Here is a 20,678-nt window from a genome sequence, read left to right on the forward strand (position 1 = left end):
CCCCCGACAGCGCTGCCCGGCCCGCGCAGCTATCTGCAAAAGCTGCGGGAAAAAGGGCCATTATGCGGTTGTGTGCCGGTCCCGCGAGGTCGCCGCCGTCCCGGGAGCACAGGGAGCCCTGCAAGCAGTTTACGCGCCCCAACCCCCCCAGCACGCCATGTACGACCCGCAGGCGCAGCCGCACTGGGTCCCGACCACCGCGGTCCCGGGAGAACTGAGAGCCCTGCACGCCGCCTACGCTCCCCAACCCCCCTCCCCGCAGCCCATGTATGACCCGCCGCCGGCGCTACCGCTTTGGGTCCCGGCCAACACTCTCCACGGAGAGGAGGAAGTTTTCCGCGTCCCTAACGCCACCCTAACCCCCACCCTGCGCCCCATGCCTGACCCGCCGGTGCTGCCGACTTGGGCCCCGACCACCGCTGTCCCCGGTGAGGGAGTTCCGCGCGGTCCTAGCGCTCGCGGCCCCACGCCTGACCCGCCGACTTGGGCCCCGACCACCGCTGTCCCCGGTGAGGGAGCTGCCCGCGGTCCTAGCGCTTGCGGTCCTAGCGCTCCCCAGCCCCCCCAGCACACCATGTGCGACCCGCAGACGCCGCCATTTTGGGTCCCAGCCACCACGAGGGGAGGAGGGGCGCCGCCATTTTGGACCGCCCCAGACCTGTACGACGCTTGGGGGCGGCCATTTTGTACACCCCCGCCGCCATCTTGGACGGCAACAACGGACCCCTCTCCACTACTACAACCACGGCTCGCTTCGATTACGCTCGATCAAGCTCGGCCCCGGACACTCCAGACGTCGACGACAACGGTCCTAATAAACGGCCACGAGATGCCATGCCTAGTCGACTCCAGGAGCACGGAAAGCTTTATACACCCCGACACGGTAAGACGCTGTTCCTTGACCACCTATCCCAGCGCACAAAAGATTTGCCTAGCTGCAGGATCCCACTCCGTACAGATCCAGGGATTCTGCGTAGTTACCCTAACGGTGCAGGGGAGGGAGTTCAAAAACTACAAACTAAACGTCCTTCCCCAACTCTGTGCCCCCACCTTGCTGGGATTAGATTTCCAATGCAATCTACAGAGCCTTACGTTCAAATTCGGCGGCCCCATACCCCCACTCACTATCTGCGGCCTCGCAACCCTCAAGGTGCAACCTCCGTCCTTGTTTGCGAACCTCACCCCGGATTGCAAACCCATCGCCACTAGGAGCAGACGGTACAGCGCCCAGGACCGGACCTTCATTCGGTCCGAAGTCCAGCGGCTACTAAAGGAGGGCATAATCCAGGCCAGCAATAGTCCCTGGAGAGCGCAGGTGGTAGTAGTGAAGACAGGGGAGAAACAAAGGATGGTCATTGACTATAGCCAGACCATAAACAGGTACACACAACTAGACGCGTACCCTCTCCCCCGCATATCCGACATGGTCAATCGGATTGCCCAATATAAAGTCTTCTCCACCGTGGACCTCAAGTCCGCCTACCATCAGCTCCCCATCTGCCCAAGTGACCGCAAGTACACAGCCTTCGAGGCAGACGGGCGATTATACCATTTCCTACGGGTCTCTTTTGGCGTCACAAACGGGGTCTCGGTCTTCCAACGGGAGATGGACCGAATGGTTGATCAACATGGGTTGCGGGCCACGTTCCCGTATCTCGACAATGTAACCATCTGCGGCCACGATCAGCAGGACCACGACGCCAACCTCAAAAAATTCCTCCAGACCGCCAAAGCCTTGAACCTCACGTACAACGAGGACAAGTGCGTTTTTAGCACCGACCGGCTAGCCATTCTGGGCTACGTAGTGCGCAATGCGATAATAGGCCCCGACCCCGAACGTATGCGCGCACTCATGGAATTTCCCCTCCCGCACTGCCCAAAAGCCCTGAAACGCTGCTTGGGGTTCTTTTCGTACTACGCCGAGTGGGTCCCCCAGTACGCAGACAAGGCCCGCCCCCTAATACAGACCACGACCTTCCCTCTGTCGACAGAGGCTTGCCAGGCCTTCAGCCGCATCAAAGCGGATATCGCAAAGGCCACGATGCGCGCCATCGACGAGTCCCTCCCCTTCCAGGTCGAGAGCGACGCCTCCGACGTAGCTCTAGCGGCCACCCTTAACCAAGCGGGCAGACCCGTGGCCTTTTTCTCCCGGACCCTCCACGCCTCAGAAATCCGCCACTCTTCAGTAGAAAAGGAAGCCCAAGCCATAGTGGAAGCTGTGCGACATTGGAGGCATTACCTGGCCGGCAGGAGATTCACTCTCCTCACTGACCAACGGTCGGTAGCCTTCATGTTCGATAGTGCACAGCGGGGCAAAATCAAAAACGACAAAATCTTAAGGTGGAGGATCAAGCTCTCCACCTTCAACTATGAGATTTTGTATCGTCCCGGAAAGCTGAACGAGCCGTCCGATGCCCTATCCCGCGGCACATGTGCCAACGCACAAATTAACCGCCTCCAAACCCTCCACGAGGACCTCTGCCACCCGGGGGTCACTCGGTTTTACCACTTCATCAAGTCCCGCAATCTCCCATATTCTTTAGAGGAGGTCCGTACAGTCACAAGGGACTGCCACATCTGCGCGGAATGCAAGCCGCATTTTTTCAGGCCAGATGGAGCGCACCTGACTCCATCCTTCCCGCCCCTTTGAACGCCTCAGTCTCGATTTCAAAGGGCCCCTCCCCTCCACCGACCGCAACGCATATTTTCTTAATGTAGTGGACGAATACTCCCGCTTCCCTTTTGCCATTCCCTGTTCTGACATGACCGCGGCCACAGACATTAAAGCCCTGAACAGCATCTTCACACTGTTCGGTTACCCCGCATACGTCCACAGCGACAGGGGGTCCTCTTTCATGAGTGACGAGCTGCGCCAGTTCCTGCTCAGCAAGGGCATAGCCTCAAGCAGGACGACCAGCTACAACCCCCGGGGGAACGGGCAAGTAGAAAGGGAGAACGGCAAGGTCTGGAAGGCCGTCCTACTGGCCCTACGGTCCAGGGACCTCCCAGTTTCACGGTGGCAGGAGGTCCTCCCCGACGCTCTCCATTCCATCCGGTCGTTATTATGTACGAGCACTAATCAAACGCCTCGTCTTCCCTAGGAGGGCCTCCTCTGGAACGTCGCTGCCGACCTGGCTGGCGGCCCCAGGACCCATCCTGCTCCGAAAGCATGTGCGGGCACATAAGGCGGACCCGTTGGTCGAAAGGGTTCACCTCCTCCACGCGAACCCCCAGTACGCCTACGTGGAGTACCCCGACGGCCGACAAGACACGGTCTCCCTACGGGATCTGGCGCCCGCCGGCAACACGCACACCCCCCCGACACCATCAACCCAACCCCCCCCCTTCCTGCCACCGCCGCACCCCGCGACCGCCCCCTTCCCAGGAGGATCGGTCCCCCTCCCCTCAGCACCGGCCAAGAATCAAGCCAGAGCTGAAACCGTACGGCTCCTGGAGGCGACAACACTGGTACAAGCACCACCACCACCGCCGGGGCCGAGGCGATCGACACGGACGACCAGACCGCCCGACCGACTCGGGGCGTCGATGTAAAACAAATATGCACTGTTCACAAGAACATTTTGCTTTTCTTCCTATACCCTCTGTATATAGTTGCAACAGGACGAAATTGTCCAATACTGTATTGCCATGTGAATGTTTTGTCCTCCCAGGACCAGCCCTGTAAACCCTTACCACCATACGAAGCATCACCCCGCCGGGTTCATTTTTGACAAGGGATGAATGTGGTAGTATGTATTGGGGGTCATGTGGGACTGGAAGCCCTAATGTCATTGGCTGACAGATTCCGGGTCCTGGTTGGCCGTTGACCTCAAGCTCCGCCCTGAAGGCGGAGTATAAGAAGCCGGAGTCTTCCCCCGCAGGCCAGTCACTATCGAGCTGCGGGGGAACAGACACGCTTAATAAAGCCTCATCGACTTCACTCTATTCGTCTCACGGAGTCTTTGTGCGCTACACACATATGATTCACTTATACTTGACAATTCAGTGCTGTACTGAGGGAGTGCTGCACTGTCAGAGGTGCTGTATTTTAGGTGAGATTTAAAACAAAAGAGACCCTGTCTTCTCTCCCCAGAGGCTTCAGTTTAATGTTCCATCCATGGTTTAACACTCTTTCAATATTTGTGATCTTACTTGCAATCTTGCAGCTTTTATTTAGGGGACTGCAGTATCTGAAATGCCTTTGGCTTATCGAGCGTGCAAAGCAGTTTAATAAGGCAGAAATATAAAATTGATCAGCTCCGCATTAGCAGCAAAAAAACAGTCTTGCAAATGAATTTTAAAATGAAAAATTTCCAATCTCCCTTCCTCAAAAGTAAGGAAAGAGAAGGAAGGAGTATGTGGGAGTTGCCGTTGACCAGAAACTTAACTGCATCAGCGGGAAGATCTATGGCTACAGGAGCAGGCTTTCGGCTGGGAATTTTACAGCGAGTAACTCACCTTCTGACTCCCCAAAGTCTGTCCACCATCTACAAGTCACAAATCAGGAGTGCAATGGAATATTCCCCATTTGCCTGGATGAGTGCAGTTCTAATAACACTCAGGAAACTCAACACCACCCAGGTCAAAGCAGCCCCGATTGGTACCCCAGTCATTACCTTAAGCAAAATCACTCTCTCCACTCTCACCACCACCTTCTCAACAGTGATGAGGAATGGGCAACAAACTAGGTGAATGATTTAAAGCTGTTGGTTGAGCGGAACACCTTGGAACGCACAGGAGGCCAGAATAACACCGATATCTCGGAGGGTTGTGGAGCTGGGGGAGAATACAGAGATAGGGAGGGGCAAGCACGGTAGCGCAAGGAGCTAGCACTGTGGCTTCACAGCGCCAGGATCCCAGGCTCTATTCCCGGCTGGGTCACTGTCTGTGCGGAATCTGCACGTTCTCCCAGTGTCTGCGTGGGTTTCCTCCGGGGGCTCCGGTTTCCTCCCACAGTCCAAAGACGTGCAGGTTAGGTGGATTGGTCATGCTAAATTGCCCTCAGTGTCCAAAAAGATTAGGAGGGGTTATTGGGTTACCGGGATAGGTTGGAAGTGAGGGCTTAAGTGGGTCGATGCAGACTCGATGGGCCGAATGGCCTCCTTCTGCACAGTATGTTCTATGTTCTCAGCCCGTTTTATGTATTTGAAAACAGCAATGAGAATTTTAAAATCGAAACACTGCTCGAGTGGGAACCAATGTGAAACAGTGAACACAGCAGTGATGGGGGACCGGTGCTTGCTGAGAGGTAAGACACGGGCAACTGAGCTTTGGATGACTTCCAGTTTATGGAGAGTAGAATGTGGGGGTTCCGCCAGAAGTGCATTGGAATAGTCGAGTCCAGAGGTAACGAGAGCACGAGTGAGGATTTCAGCAGCAGATGAGCGTCGAATGTGCCTCCTCCATCGGAATGAGTCGACAGTAGGTGCCAGTCGTTTAATAAAATGGGGCACTAGAGCGGAGCTCGACTCCAGTCTCGCCCACATCGGAAAGGTCAATTGCAGCACTCTCTAGCTGCCCTGGCACAGGCCACGCATTGAACCCGGCGCCTCCCTGGCCAGCACGGCCCAGCCATTCACTGGTCAAACCTGAGGCCATCAGATAAATCAGTCCTTGTTAAGTTTAATTGGGTAACAACATTCAAAATAGTCCAAACTGCAATAGGGCACAAGGTTATAATGCAGCACAGTCAGACAGGAAAAAAAAATTATTTATCCTGAAAAGCAGCAATCAGGTGTTGCTGAAGGAGAGAAAGCAATTTAAGATTTCATGCACATTTATGACACATCAGCGTTTTTAGCTGTCACTATTCATTACCCAGACAGTATTGCTCTGGCTTTATGCCATTACACAATTGGGTTGCCAAACAAACAAAAGGAGAACAGATGAGAAAAAGAGACAGGAGGTGCAGCAACCACTTCTACCCAAATTTGGTGTGCACAACAGGTCTTGGCGGTATGAGAAACAAGAGTTAGAATATCAAATTAAGCTCACAAAATCAGAGTGTGCAGAGTGATCCAACCCGAGCCCAGTCTATGAATATTCCAACACCATCATTACTGTCGAAATCTGTTTGATAAAATTCTTGTAAAGTGCCTCGGGATCTTCTATCATGTTCGATAAACTAGATAAATAAAAGGTAATGTTGTTATTGACATAACCCACAAATCTCTAATTAGCTTCTCTGAATCAGACCCATGGTGGTCTGATTATTCGGCAACCATGCGCCTTCTTCTTCTTGGACAGTCCGTCAGGATCGAGGATAACATGCTTCCACTCCAGATCGAGATGACTGATGAGTCCAATGAACGGTCTGTAGTCTCGGCCACATGTAGTACAGGCGGTGCCTGAAGGGTCGGGCAGATGAGCGATTAGGGGATTTGTTTACTTGCTCCGACACCCCAACTTTGCCTCTGGGTGCTACCAGTGAAGTCTCTCCACGTGTTCACAGCCTTCCTGAATAAAGTTTCTTCAGTCAGGGAGTCCCAGCAGTTGGCAGGGATGTTTGATCTCTTCAGGGATGCTTGGTGGACATTCCTAAAGCATTTCCACTATCTCTCCTGCCACGACCAAGTTCCAAGTAGAGCAGTTGCTTTGGAATTCTGGTGTCAGGTGTAAAACATGACATGTCTTGCCCAACGGAACTGGGTTTGAGTGATTAGTGCCTCGATGATGGGCACATTCACTGCTGTTAGATCATCTTCCTTGCCACCGGATTTGCAGGATATTGTGAAGGCACTTCCAGTGCTTTGTGGCGCTTGCTGTAGGTTGTCCAAGTCTTAAAAGCATATACGGGTGCGGAGAGTACCTTTGTCTTGGGCTTGAGATCCTGGCCCTCCAAACTCTTTTCTTCAGTCGGCCGAAGGCCGAGTTGGCACATAGATGGCAAAATTCACCATTGCCTCCAATGTCTTTGTTGACGAGAGGCTTACAAGACACAGAAAACGGTCCCTGCTTCCCAGAGTCTCGTCGCTGATCTCCATCCGGGGGGGGGGGGGGGGGGGGGGGGGGGTCTGCTATGGAAGTTGGCTGTGGAAGGACCTTGGTTCTTCCTTAATTAACCTTCCTTAAATAACCTTAGTTTTTCAGGTGTTGAAAGAGCCATTTCCTCACATGCTTTGGAGAAAGAGTTGACAAGGGTCTGGAGTTCGGTTTCCAACTGACTACATGCACAAGACATCATCTGCATATTGAAGCTCAATGACTGAGTTTAGAGTGATTTTGGTATTGGATTGAAGGCAGGGTAGAATCATAAAATCCCTCCAGTGCAGAATGAGGTCATTCAGCCCATCAAATCTGCACCGACCCTTTGAAAGAGTACTCCACCCAAGCCCACTTACCTGCCCTATTTCTATAACCCTTTCACCTAACCTACACATCTCTGGACACTAAGGGACAATTTATCATGGCCAATCCACTTAACCTGTACATCTTTGGACTGTGGAAGGAAACCGGAGCACCCGAAGGGAACCCACACAGTCATGAGGAGAAAGTGCAAACTCCACACGGTCGGGTTGATGGTGTAAACCCCACCCACTCTTTTTTTCCCTTTAAGAGGCTCACGGTCTTATTACGATCCCAGATCCCAGCAGTTGCTAGGAAGCTGGATAGAAACCCCAATATTTTATTTTAATTTTCTAAGACTGAGGAAAGGATACCTCATGCCAGGAGTGATTTCACACAAAATAGGGATATGATATATCGAAACAAACTTCATTATGAATGTGGTATTAAAATATCTTTAACATTACACAGAAAATAGCTTAAAATTACCCCTTACACAATGCTGATCCATATAGTGATCTCAAACAACAAAACCATCTCAGATCCCAATCCACTTTTAAATACAGTTAGCACTGAGGAATACTTGTTGTTCAGAGATGTCTTGAATACTCCGCGTTGAGAAAGAGATCTTTTGAGACTGCCTTAAAGAAAGAGGCCTGACCCCGTCAGAGTAATGCAGAATTTCTGGCTGTATTTCTTCAAAACACCTTCTCAGCTCGCCTTCCAGCCACCAACTAAAACTGAGCCTCAACGCCTGACTGCTTCGACCCCAGCTCGTCCCACTAACTACATCATCTCACTAAAATGAACACACCGCGCTGGATTCTCTGCACCCAGATGCCAAAATCGCATCAGGTGCTGTGGCGGAGAATCCATTTCCGCGCATGGAATTGGGATCAGCGCTGGTTCCTCGATTCGCCGGCCTGAGAAAAGTGGTGTACTCTGAGAGTAGGCCACGCCGCGTATCCCCTACCTGCGGCCATTGCCAAAGACCCGCCCCGCTATTCTCCGCCCCCGACCGGCTGACGTCCCGACGGCGTGGATCTAACATGGTCCTGCCGTTCGCGATACTCACGTGGCGGCTGCGGACTCAGTCCGCGGCAGCCATGGTCAGGGGCGGGCCAATCAGAGGGCATGGGGGAGGGGGCCCTCATACGGGACCGGGCTATTTTTGGGCGGGCGGTCCGGGCCGGGCACGCGGCTGATCGGGGGTACTATTTATGCCGTCCAGCATCGCAGTCCGAGTCCGCCATGGAGCATGGTACGGCCGCTGGAGGCCACTGCCATGCGCATGCGCACCCTCTGACCCGGAAGTCTGGGGGCCCGTATCTTCAGCTGGAGCTGGGAGTTTCACGATGGGTCCCTGCTAGCCCCCTGCAGGGCTGTGAATATGTAGGGCGGGATTCTCCACTCCCACGCCGAAGTAGCCGCGCCGTCGTGAACGCCGTCGAGGTTCACGATGGCGCGGAACGGCCCCGGTCCCGACCGATTCAGGCCCTGACAATGGGCCAGTATCGGGGCCGCGTCATCTACACGCGCCAGGCCTTGTCGCCCGCGTAAAAGCGGCGCCGCATAGATGACGCGGCCGGCACCGCATAACGGACGTCATATGCGCATGCGCGGGTTGGCCGGCGCCAACCCACGCATGCGTGGTTGCCGTCCTCTCTAAGTCCGCCCCGCAAGAAGATGGGGGACGGATCTTTCGGGGCTGCGGAAGGAAGGAGGTCCTCCTTCAGAGAGGACGGCCCGACGATCGGTGGGCACCGATCGCGGGCCACCCCACATTCCAGGTAAAGCCCGGTGCACGATCCCCCCTCGCTCCCCCACAGGCCACCCCCCCCCCCCCCCCAGCGTTCACGCACCGCCCACGACTGCAGCGACCAGGTGTGGACGGCGCTGGGGGAACCCGCCATTTTGGCCTGGCCGCTCGGCCCATACAGGCCTGAGAATAGCGGGGGTGCCGGAGAATCGCCATTGTGGGTGTCTCCGGCGATTCTCCGGCCTGCGACCCGCAAATCTCGACCGGGCCGTTCCCGCCGGTTGGGAGAATCGCGGGAGGGCGTCGGACCTTCGTCCCCAGAAATTTTGGCGGCCCAGGCGATTCTCCCAACCGGCGTGGGAGTGGAGAATCGCGCCGGTGGCATTTGACGCCAGTTTTTCTGGGGTAAAGGCGACAGTTTTCATGACGGCATGGGGACATAGTCCCTGAAACAAAGAATCCCGCCCAATGCCACTAATTAACTACTCTGAAGAGAACCCCCTTAATATAAATAAAAATCCATCAGCCCAAACTTTTATGATGCTTTAATTGCACCTCTGGCTCACGAAAAGTCCAGCTGGCTTACAAACCAGGATTTTTAAAATAACTACTGCAGCAGTCATACACACACTAACCCAGGCTATACTGCATATCACATATCATATAACATATCTCAAATTCCTACAATCATCACAATCTGGAGAGAAAATTGTTCTTGCAACTAGAAAGCTATACTCCAGTTTTCAGTGTGAGCCTGACACTTTGCCAAAGGAAGACAAGTCCAATTGCGTTAACTACAGAGGAGTTACAGTGGTGTCTGTCACAGGAAGGATCATTGCAAGGATTCTGCTCAAAAAACCTCCTCCCAGTGGCCAAAGAGCTCCTTCCAGAGTCACTGTGCAGTTTTCACTCTTTGTGAGGCAACGCAAATGTGATCTCCACTGTGCGACAAATTCAATGAAAAATGCAAGGAACAGCAACAACCACTTTACATCACCGTTTTCAACCTCACAAAACTATCCCCATCCCATTGCAAATTGTCAGTGTTGTCACTATGGTGTATACATGTTATTCAATATTGGAATCAGAGATATCACAAGCACAAGGATAAATTTACAAAAGATATGTCTAGAAGTGGAAATTGGAATGTTACATGTGGAAAAGGTCAATGATAACACAGCGGAAGTGAGGTTTGCAGGCGAGAAGAAAACAAACTTATCAAAGATTACCATTATAGAGTTAAGCCATTTGTGCAACATGTTTCTGTTGTATCTGATTTCAATCATACTATGTTATCAAAAATATTCACCGAAGATTTTAAAGAACATTTTTATTAAAGTTTTTCGTTTTTATCGATTACAAAAAATGTTAATTTTTACAAATTCACCAGTGCAACATTTCAAGAAAAAATACTAAAAAGAAAACAAACCCACCTAACCCAACACCCCCCCCCCCCCCCCCCCTCACTTCCCAACCCTCCCTAGCCCCCTAGCAACTGATGGAGATTAGTTCTTTAGAATAGGCAATGAAAGGCCACCACCTCCGGTCGAATCCCTCAATAGATCCCCCCCCTCACGGTGTATTTGACCTTCTCCCGGTGCAGAAACGCCATTAGGTCCCCTAGCCGTGCCAGGGCGCTGGGTGGGGTTGGAGACCTCCGACCCAGCAGAACCCGCCTCCAGGCAATCAACGAGGCACGGCCGAGAACATTCACCTCCGCTCCAGCAAGTCTAACACCCCAAATATTGTAACTAGGACAGGGCTCCAACTCGACATTCAGAATCATCGATATTGTGCTAAGGAAGGAGTCACAAAAAGCTTGCAAGTTTGGATCAGGGCCAGAACACGTACATGTGATTGGCTGGACCCCTGGAACACCGCTCACACCCGTCATCCACCTCCAGAAAAAAAAGCGCTCTTCGGCACGTTAGTCAGATGCGCCCTAAAGACTACTTTAAACTGGATCAAGCCCAGCCTCGGACACAAGGATGTGTTTACCCCACACCTCATCATCTACTATGAGCACCGGCTCCCCCTCCCACCCAGCTTTCACCCCATCCACTGGGGCCACTTCCTCTGACAAGATCCACCCTTAGATGCCAGATGTGCTACCCTCCTCCCACCCCACCAGTGAAAGAATCCTTTCCGTAAGAGACATCGGCAACGCCTCGGGGAATGTCAGGAAGGCCTTCGATACAATTCCAAACCTGGAGATATGTAGCAAATTCAACCCCACAAGCTCGTATTTCACCTTCAATTCCCCCAAGATGGAAAATCACCCTTCCAGAAACAATTTCCCCAATCTTTTCAGCCCTTTCTTCCCCCATTCCCTAAACAAAGGGTCTAGCTTGTCTGGTTTGAACAGATGATTGGTACAAATAGGGGCCAACTTCGACAGAGACCCAAGCTCAAAATGTTGCCTTAACTGTCCCCATATCCTCAAAGTGGATCCGACCACCAGGGGCAGGGTATTTGGGTGACAAAAGCGGGAGTGAAGCCAACGCCAGTGCCTGCAAACCAGACCCCCTACATGACTTCGCCATAAGCTGCAACCAAGTGGTCTCTGGATCACTACACCAACTCAGCACCTTTTCCACATTAGCTGCCTGTGGTAAACCACTGTTAGTGTATTATATGTATTGTGGTAAACTGTTACTGTACTACATGTATTGTGGTAAACCGCTGCCTGATGGCTCCGCCTCCCCTCGGGCTCGGTATAAAGGTGGCTGACCTCCGGCCCTGCCCCAGTTCGGGATCAGTGGCCAGGAGGCTTTCCGTTTAGCTTATTAAAGCCACAGTTTCGTTCACTACTCGTCTTGAGTTAGTTGATGGCACATCACCGCCCAATAATAAAAAAGCAAATTAGGCAAACCACCCCCCATCCCCCCACATTGTCTGTCTCTCTGGAAAACTGTCCTACGAATTCATGGAATCTTACCCGCCCCTATAAATGCTGCCATCAACTTATTAAACAACATTTAACCACCGTTTCGACTGATAAAATGTGGAATTGAACTATTTAACGGAATTATTTAACAAAACAGCAGAAATACCTTAAGCAATCAGGTGGGTTAACCCCACAATCCTAATTTGTTTTAAAAGGCAAAAACTATAATCTTCTGGTTCCGTGATTACCCAAACTGCAACGTACACAGAACGTGGGCCTTCTCCCAAGATCAAGGGCCCCCGAGATGGCGGAAACCCTGCCATCCGAAAGCTGCCAGCCAATTACGGACCAGCGGTTCTGCTCTACTCCGCAGTGCCACCGTGGAAGCTGCACAATGGCTGCTTCTGATACCACATCCATCCTGGGCTCAACGAGGGACCCAGGTACAGCCGAGTGATGGCAGGAAGAGGGTCACGGGAAAAGGGTTGTGGGGAGGGGAATGGAGTCGGCAACAAGGGCGGGGGGGGGTCTCTCAGAGGGTCCCCCACCACCACCACCCTCCCCCCAATGCCAGATCCTTCAATCAAATAGTGAATGCCCTTGGATGTGGAAACCACCTGTCGCTTCCAAGCAAACAGGCCAGATTTTGCTCATTGTGCTCCCCACATAGTGAACCCCCTGCCCAATTCTGGATTAATACTAGCAGAGGCAGGATGAGTCCCTTAAGTGGGAATTAATTGCCTTCCTGCCACGGACCTAATCAGGGTGATGGTGGGAAAGTGGTGGGTTCCCCACCTGACACCTCCTAGCCAATTAAATGCCCCCATCCACCAAACTTGCCACAGCCCAGTCACCTACCCACCTCTGCTGATACTTTACTGAGTCAGTAATTAATGGTCCAATGACTGTAAAAATGGCTTGGGAATTCCCGGCCCAAGTGGTGGTGATAGGGGGCGGGGGGCGGTCACCCTGAACCTTTAAGCTGGGGAGCAGTGCTCCTGACCTCTGCGTAAATATCCTTCCTATCCAAGTGGACAAGGGTCAGGATTTTCCAGTCTCACGAACTCCCACCTGAAGTCAACGGATCATTCCGCTAAATTTTCAATCCCACCCTCGATGATCTGCGGGTCAGATGGGAAAATATGGCCAAGGTTTCTGCAATGTGTCCAAGTCTGATTCGCAGATCTGCATGTTTTTAGTTATACGAGCAAGGAAGCAGTGATGGATAGAGTTTGGGAGAAAAATGAGGCAATAAATAATGTAAGTGTAAGGTGTCAATATATCAGCAAGTGCATGCTTTGGCAATTACATTATTAAGCTAATTGCATTGTGAAAGACGAATGATGATCATTGAACAAAGGACAATACAGCACAGGAACCCGGCCAACCACACCCACATGTTTTGAACCTGCCCCAAATTTGTTGGGCTCTGGACAGCCTTCTCCGAGGCAATGTCCAAGGTTGTGGGAGCGAGGGTGGAGCCGTGCCCGACAGTGGCAATCTTTGGGGTATCGGAGCAGCCAGACCTACACATGGGGAAGGGGGCCGACACCCTTGCTTTCGCTTCCCTAATCGCACGCCGGAGAATCCTGCTCGGCTGGTGATCAGCAGGACCACCGACAGCTGCAGACTGCCTGGCAGACCTATCGCAATTTCTCCACTTGGAGAAGATCACCATCAGAGGGTCGGAGCAAGGCTTCCTTAAAGCATGGGGACAATTTGTTAGCCTGTTCCAAGACCTGTTTGAAGCCAACAATGACTAGAAAGAAAGTGTCATAATGTACACCAGTATGACATGGTGCAGACACACACTGATGGACACACAGTGGGACCAATCAACACATACAACCCCACAGCCAATCACCAGTTAGAGCACACGCACTATAAAGACAGGGGGCATCAAGAGTTCCCGCTCATTCGAGCTGCAGCTAGCTAGGAGGACAGAGCTCACAGCCTGCAGCATAGATATTCACCATGTGCTGAGTGCATCGACTGGTTAGGACAAGGCAAAGGTCTTTAGTTAAAGCTACTATCGTGTTAACCCACAGTCAGAGTATGTTACAACAGTTAATGATTCAATAAAATAGTGTTGCACTATTTCAAGTGTTGGTGACCTGTATGTGTTCCACGGATCCAGAGCACCCAACACAACAGAAAGAATACTAGAAACCAGAAGGAATGCATAACCCAGGGGAAGGGGGAGGGAGGAAGAGCAGGGGGAGCCTAAGGGAATGAAGGGGACGCCACAAAGAGGGGCGGGGGGTGCGAAGACCCCCCCCCCACCCGCGAGGCGGACATGACGGTAAAAGAGGGGTGGGGAGGGAGGGGGCGCACAGACAGAGCACTGAGAAGAGGGTGACAAAATGTAAATAGACAGGAAAATAATACATGTACTGCACAGTGATGGACATGATCTGTAACTGTATATAGAATTTAAAATGGCAATAAAAACATTTTTAAAAAGAATACAGCACAGGAACAGGCCCTTCGGCCCTCCAAGCCTGTACCGGTCATGATGCCAACCTTGGCCAAAACCCTCAGTACTTCCTTGTGCCTCATCCCTCTATTCCCATCATACCTATGTATTTGTCAAGATGCCTTTTGAACGCCATTAACGTATCTGCTTTCACAACCTCCCCTGGCAACGCGTTCCAGGCACTTACTACCCTCTGCATGAAAAACCTGCCTCGCACATCTCCTCTAAACTTTGCCACACAAACTTTAAACCTATGCCCCCTGGTGACTGTCCCTTCCACCCTGGGAAAGAGTGCCTGCCCATCCACTCTATCCATGCCCCTCACAATCTTGTAGACCTCTATCAGGTCACCCCTCAAACAATCCGAGTCTATTCAGCCTCTTCATATAGCTGACACGCTCCCGACCAGGCAAAACCCTGGTAAACCTCCTCTGCACCCTCTCCAAAGCCTCCACATCCTTCTGGTAGTGTGACGACCAGAATTGTGCGCAATATTCCAAGTGCCGCCTTACCAAGGTTCTATACAACTGTAGCATGACTTGCCAGTTTTTATACACACTGCCCCATCCAATGAAGGCAAGCATTCCGCATGCTTTCTTGGCTACGGTGTCCATCTGTGTTGCCACTTTCAAAGATCTGTGGATGTGTAATCCCCGATCTCTCTGACTTTCTATATTTGTAAGAGTTTTGCCATTTACGGTATATGTCCCCTCTATGTTAGACCTACCAAAATGCATTACCTCACATTTGTCGGAATAAACTCTATTTGCCATTTCTCTGCCCAAGTCTCCAACCTATCTATGTCCTGCTGTATCCTCTGACAATCCTCAACACTATCTGCCACTCCACCAACCTTGGTGTCATCCGCGAACTTACTAATCAGACCAGCTCCATTTTCCTCCAAATCGTTTATGTATACTACAAACACCAGAGGCCCCAGCACAGATCCCTGTGGAACACCACTAGTCACAACCTTCCATTCAGAAAAACACCCTTCCACTGCTACCCTTTGCCTTCTGTGACCGAGCCAGTTCTGTATCCATTTTATCACCTTACCTCTGATCCAGTGTGACTTCACCTTTTGTACCAGCCAGGGGCTGTTTAGCACAGGGCTAAATCGCTGGCTTTGAAAGCAGACCAACAGCACAGTTCAATTCCCGTAACAGCCCCCCTGAACAGGCGCCGGAATGTGGCGACTAGGGGATTTTCACAGTAACTTCATTTGAAGTCTACTTGTGACAATAAGCGATTTTCATTTTCATTTCAGCCTGCCATGAGCCACCTTGTCAAAGGCTGAAGTCCATGTAAACAACATCCAACGCCCTCTCCTCATCAATCATCTTTGGCACCTCCTCAAAAAACCTGATCAAGTTAGTGAGGCACGACTTGCCCTTCACAAAACCATGCTGTCTATCACTTATAAGTCCATTTGTTTTCAAATGGGTGTAAATCCTGTCCTTGAGAATTCTCTCCAATAATTTACGTACTACTGACGTGAGGCTCACCTGTTCCTAGTTTCCTCTTGGCTCAACCTCCAACTCAGTATAAATGGACGGAGTTTCATAGATTATCATAGAATTTACAGTGCAGAAGGAGGCCATTCGGCCCATCTAGTCTGCACCGGCTCTTGGAAAGAGCACCCTACCCAAGGTCAACACCGCCACCCTATCCCCATAACCCAGTAACCCCACCCAACACTAAGGGCAATTTTGGACACTAAGGGCAATTTATCATGGCCAATCCACCTAACCTGCACATCTTTGGACTGTGGGAGGAAACCGGAGCACCCGGAGGAAACCCACGCACACACGGGGAGGATGTGCAGACTCCGCACAGACAGTGACCCAAGCCGGAATCGAACCTGGGACCCTGGAGCTGTGAAGCAATTGTGCTATCCACAAGGCTACCGTGCTGCCCCTTTTGTGGGAGGGTCCCTCTGCCCCCACCATAACCCCCAGCACCCACAGTGGGCAATCCTGGCCCAATCGTGCGTGTGCAAAAAAAATGACATCTTGGCACCTTGGCAGTGCCACCCTGACAGTGCCCCAGCCACCTGGCAGTGCCAGGCTGACACCCAGGTGGCACTGCTATGGTGCCAGGCTGGCACTGTCAAGGTACCCAGGAGGCATCCGCAGTGACAGGGCACTACCCAGCTGGGGGCCTCCGATCCCCTTGGAGACCCCCACGAGTGCCATTCCATCTTGTCCCCGTTTGTGAGGACCAGTACCAAACCGCACTCGTCCGAGGTCCCTGAGTTGCTACAATTGGGGTGGGGGAACCATAAGGTGTTTTGTAACTCAACGGAGCTGTATGAAGAATAAACTTGCTAAGGGTAAAAGACAAGTTGCTGTATTATTCCTCCACCATACATTATTCCTGATCTCAACACAATTATCCAAGAAAAAAATGATCCTAACATAATTAGATTCAACGTAAAAAAGCAAAAAGGTGAAAAGCAAAAAAGGAGAAAAGACATTCGGCGAAGAAATAAATGTTTGCGTTCGATAAAAAGGGAACTCGCCCTCGTTAAGTCAGAGAGAAAAACTGGCAGATCAAGCAGTTGTAAAACAACAGGAAACTCCCAAGTTGGAGGTGAAGCAGATCAACACACCAATCAAAATAAGTATGTGACCAATCTAAAATTCATGAATGCAAAATACAACAAAGCGGAGCATAGAAAATATATCAGAGGCCAAAAAAAAAAAAAATTAGAAATGAAAAAGAGGGCAAGGCGGCAACGAAATGCACAGGGAGCTTAAGTGGAAAATAGCAATACAACATATAAATTCAGAAAAATACTCTTTAAAAGTTTAAAACAGGGAGTGCAAACTTAAGAGAGGGAAAGAAAACCATTCATGGAGGATTAAAGTGAAGTGGAAATTGGTTTTGTTTCTGTGGAATTTAATGAAATTAATGAGCAGAAGAGGATGGGATAGAGCTGAACTAGAACAGCTGAGTCAGTGGAGAAGCAAGATGTGGGTTACAGGTCTTCAGAACTACTGCAGGCTAAAATCAGACGTGGGTGAGCATCTACACAGGGTCTCATGGGGAATGAGATTATTTTCCTTATAAACGTCAAATTTAATTCAGGACAGCCAGTGTTGGTCCCTATGAGACAGGTCACTGGACACAAATCTACCAAAGCTCTTTGAGGCACTAAACAATCTGTCCAGTCCTGGGCAGCACATTTTGGGAGGAAGGTGAAGTGATCGGAGAGGTTGCAGCAAAGATTCACGAGAAAGTCCTCGTTCCTGGAGCCATCGGTTGGGACTGTCTTCCTTGAAGAAGAGAACAGTAAGAAGTCTTACAACACCGGTTAAAGTCCAACAGGCTGTTTCGGATCACTAGCTTTCGGAGGGCAGCTCCTTCATCAGGTGAGTGAAGAGGTAGGTTCCACAACCACATATATAGACAAAGTCAATGATGCAAGATGATACTTTGAATGCAAGTCTTTGCAGACTTAATTACCTGCAAAGACTCGCTTTCAAAGTATCATCTTGCATCATTGAATTTGTCTATATGTGGTTGTGGAACCCACCTCTTCACTCACCTGATGATAGAGCTGCCCTCCGAAAGCTAGTGATTCCAAACAAACCGATTGGACTTTAACCTGGTGTTGTAAGACTTCTTACTGTGCCCACCCCAGTCCAACACCGGCACCTCCACATCTTGAAGAAGAGAAGGTTGAGAGGAAATCTGACAAAGATGTTTGACAGAATAAATAGGGAGAAACCATTCCCACTGTTGGAAGAATCAAGAAACGGTGTGGAGGGTTGAGGATATAGATCTACTGTAATTAGCAAAAAAAAGCAACGCTGACAAGAGAAAAAATCTTCTTCATGCTGCAAGTGGTTAGGATGTGGAGAGCACTGCCTGAGAGTGTGATCGAGCAAGATTCAATTGAGGTTTTCACAAGGAAATGGGATCATTATTGGAAAAGGACAGGTACGCAGGGCTATAGGGAAGAGGCAGGGGAGTGGCACTAAATGAATTGTCCCTTCACAGGGCCAGCATGGACACAACGGGCCAAACGGCCTTATGATTCTATTGAAGGGGCTGTCTCGGTCCACTACGCTATCCATTATTTCGACTGGAAGGGGTTTTCACATACGTTATATAATCACACAGACACACACATGGGGAGCTCATGAAGATAACTGGCTACTTACTGTATGAGGATCAATAGAATCACTTGGAAGCCTGCCATCACAATGAAGCTAAATCCAGGCAACGATATGAGTGTTTGAGGATAGAGTGCATCAAATACAGTTGCCCCAATTAGAATACAGATTGTTTCTATAGAGGCCATGCAGGAAAACATCGCACCTGTCAATAATTGAAAATGGACACAAGTCTATGAAATATCAAATCGTCAGTCACCGAGCCAGTGTTCAGTAGCAAGGGAACACAATGGCAGCTGAAATATCACTATCTTTTAGCTTCTGTGCACAATTAAAATTAGAATTCACGAGAGCAGAACACAGGGGTCTGTAACAATGATTGAATAATACATTTCTGGCAAAATTACAGGAATTGGTTCATCATCGATGCATATAAATGTCAAAAAGTTCATCTGAACCCTTGCGATAAAGTAGCCGTTCATTTCAGATACTAGTAGAGGCAATTCAAATAGCTGGATGGTTGAGTGGGAAATGATGCATTTCAAATGACGAGATGACTGAGGGCATTGCATACGAGCCAAAACGCAAGACAAAATATGAGGCAAGGCACAATAAATAACATGGGAGAGAGAAAAAAACAACTTGTGTAAACAGGAGATAAAACTACAAGCTTATTTCAGTAGTGTAGAAGTTTATTCCCAGTATGATTGATGCAATTCCAAAAACCAAAAGTCTAAATAAAATTTTAAAAAGAGTTTTGGGCCTTTGCTCACAACTGGACAACCTACTTGTAAAAAACCTTTGGCTTTCGACTGAAGGGGTCGAAGTGAAAGACCTTCCACTCAGCTGATTTTTTACCTTCCTATTTCAGTTTTGGTAACAATGTGATTATGGCTACATCACCATTTCTGTACAGAACAACAGAAAATAAATTGTTCCATGTCTCTGCTGGACTTACTTTGAGATTTACACAGGAAATATTGAGTCTTGAAATCTTTAGTGCTCTAATATTAAAGTGAGATTAAGATCACGTTTTAAACCATTTATAATGAATGCAAGTCAAAGTGAATTATAATAAAATCATTAAATTTAATTATTTCACAAGCAAACCTGCAGTACTGACCTTGTTCATGCCGTTCCACAGTGCTGGATGCCACAGATTGAAGCACAGCTCCAGTGAATCCACAAAGACTATTCATTATAGCACCTGAAAGATTAATATTTGAAGTGCATGATTAATGCTTTTTTCTTAATTAGCGCACATAAATAATTTTTATTTAGATTGATGCAGGCTGTAAGAGTGGGAGGAGTTGTAAGGATCTGCAGAGATAGGAAGAAAAATCTATTTTTCTAAATTGAGGCAGACATTTTTTTTTACTTCAGGGTGTCTCAAAGCATTTTACAGCCAATCAAGTGTTTTTGAAATGTAACCGTCTAAAAAAAAAAAAGTAAACTTTTAAAGTCTTCCAGTTAGATTCGTCCACGTTGAGGGTTCACTGGTTTCCATGTAAATTCGCAGTAACAGCAAGCAGCCAACACATGGGAGAAAGCGAGAGAGAAACACAGCTTCCTCTTTCAGAGTCCAGAAGCTTTCTGCTGGGTCCTCTGAAAACCCCATCTGACAGAAGCCAATCGTTGTCTGTTGCCAGGAAGGAGATGGTGACTGGCCAATCCATTGACCACCAGCCAACCAAATCAAACCAAATCCCTCTGATCTCTCAGGTGCCATAAAGTCTTGAGTTCTGTTGTTCAAAATCTAAGACCCTATAGAACACTGCTATTTTGAAGCAGTTCCTCACTTCCTCTGCACAACTTAAAGGTATGACTCCATTAAAGATCCTTGGACCAAAAATGATAACGACAAAATAAGAGAAATAGGAAATAGGGGAACAAACAGCAAGTCTCATGGGATTGTTTATGTGAAGGAACAAATAAGGCCTTCAGTTTAATATTTTATTCAAAAGGCACATCTCCAGCAGTGCAGCACTCCCTCGGTATTGCATTGAAGTATCAATATGAATTTTGTGCTCAATCCTGAGATTACATTTTACGGCGGGCATACATCTCGCCACCTCCTCCCTCACCCCTGACTAAAACGTTGGTCGCTTTAGCAAGTCCGCTCCTTAGCAATAGTATGCTGTGGGAGGCAAC

The 20,678-nt window shown here is 49.7% G+C and overlaps 1 protein-coding gene across 2 annotated transcripts in view; it reads right to left on the bottom strand.

Moving 5' to 3' along the window:
* Positions 1-20,678, bottom strand: part of LOC140427002 (lysosomal proton-coupled steroid conjugate and bile acid symporter SLC46A3) — a 135,270-nt gene that overhangs the window by 29,012 nt on the left and 85,580 nt on the right. For both annotated transcript variants that reach the window (XM_072512374.1, XM_072512384.1), the window contains exons 5-6: positions 19,651-19,734; positions 18,576-18,732 (exon numbers count right to left, since the gene is read on the bottom strand). In XM_072512374.1, the coding sequence (XP_072368475.1) occupies positions 18,576-18,732; positions 19,651-19,734 (241 nt within the window). The remainder of the gene's footprint in view (positions 1-18,575; positions 18,733-19,650; positions 19,735-20,678) is intronic.

The sequence above is a fragment of the Scyliorhinus torazame genome, chromosome 1 (genome assembly GCF_047496885.1).
Source record: "Scyliorhinus torazame isolate Kashiwa2021f chromosome 1, sScyTor2.1, whole genome shotgun sequence".
In the NCBI taxonomy this organism is placed as follows: Eukaryota; Metazoa; Chordata; class Chondrichthyes; order Carcharhiniformes; family Scyliorhinidae; genus Scyliorhinus; species Scyliorhinus torazame.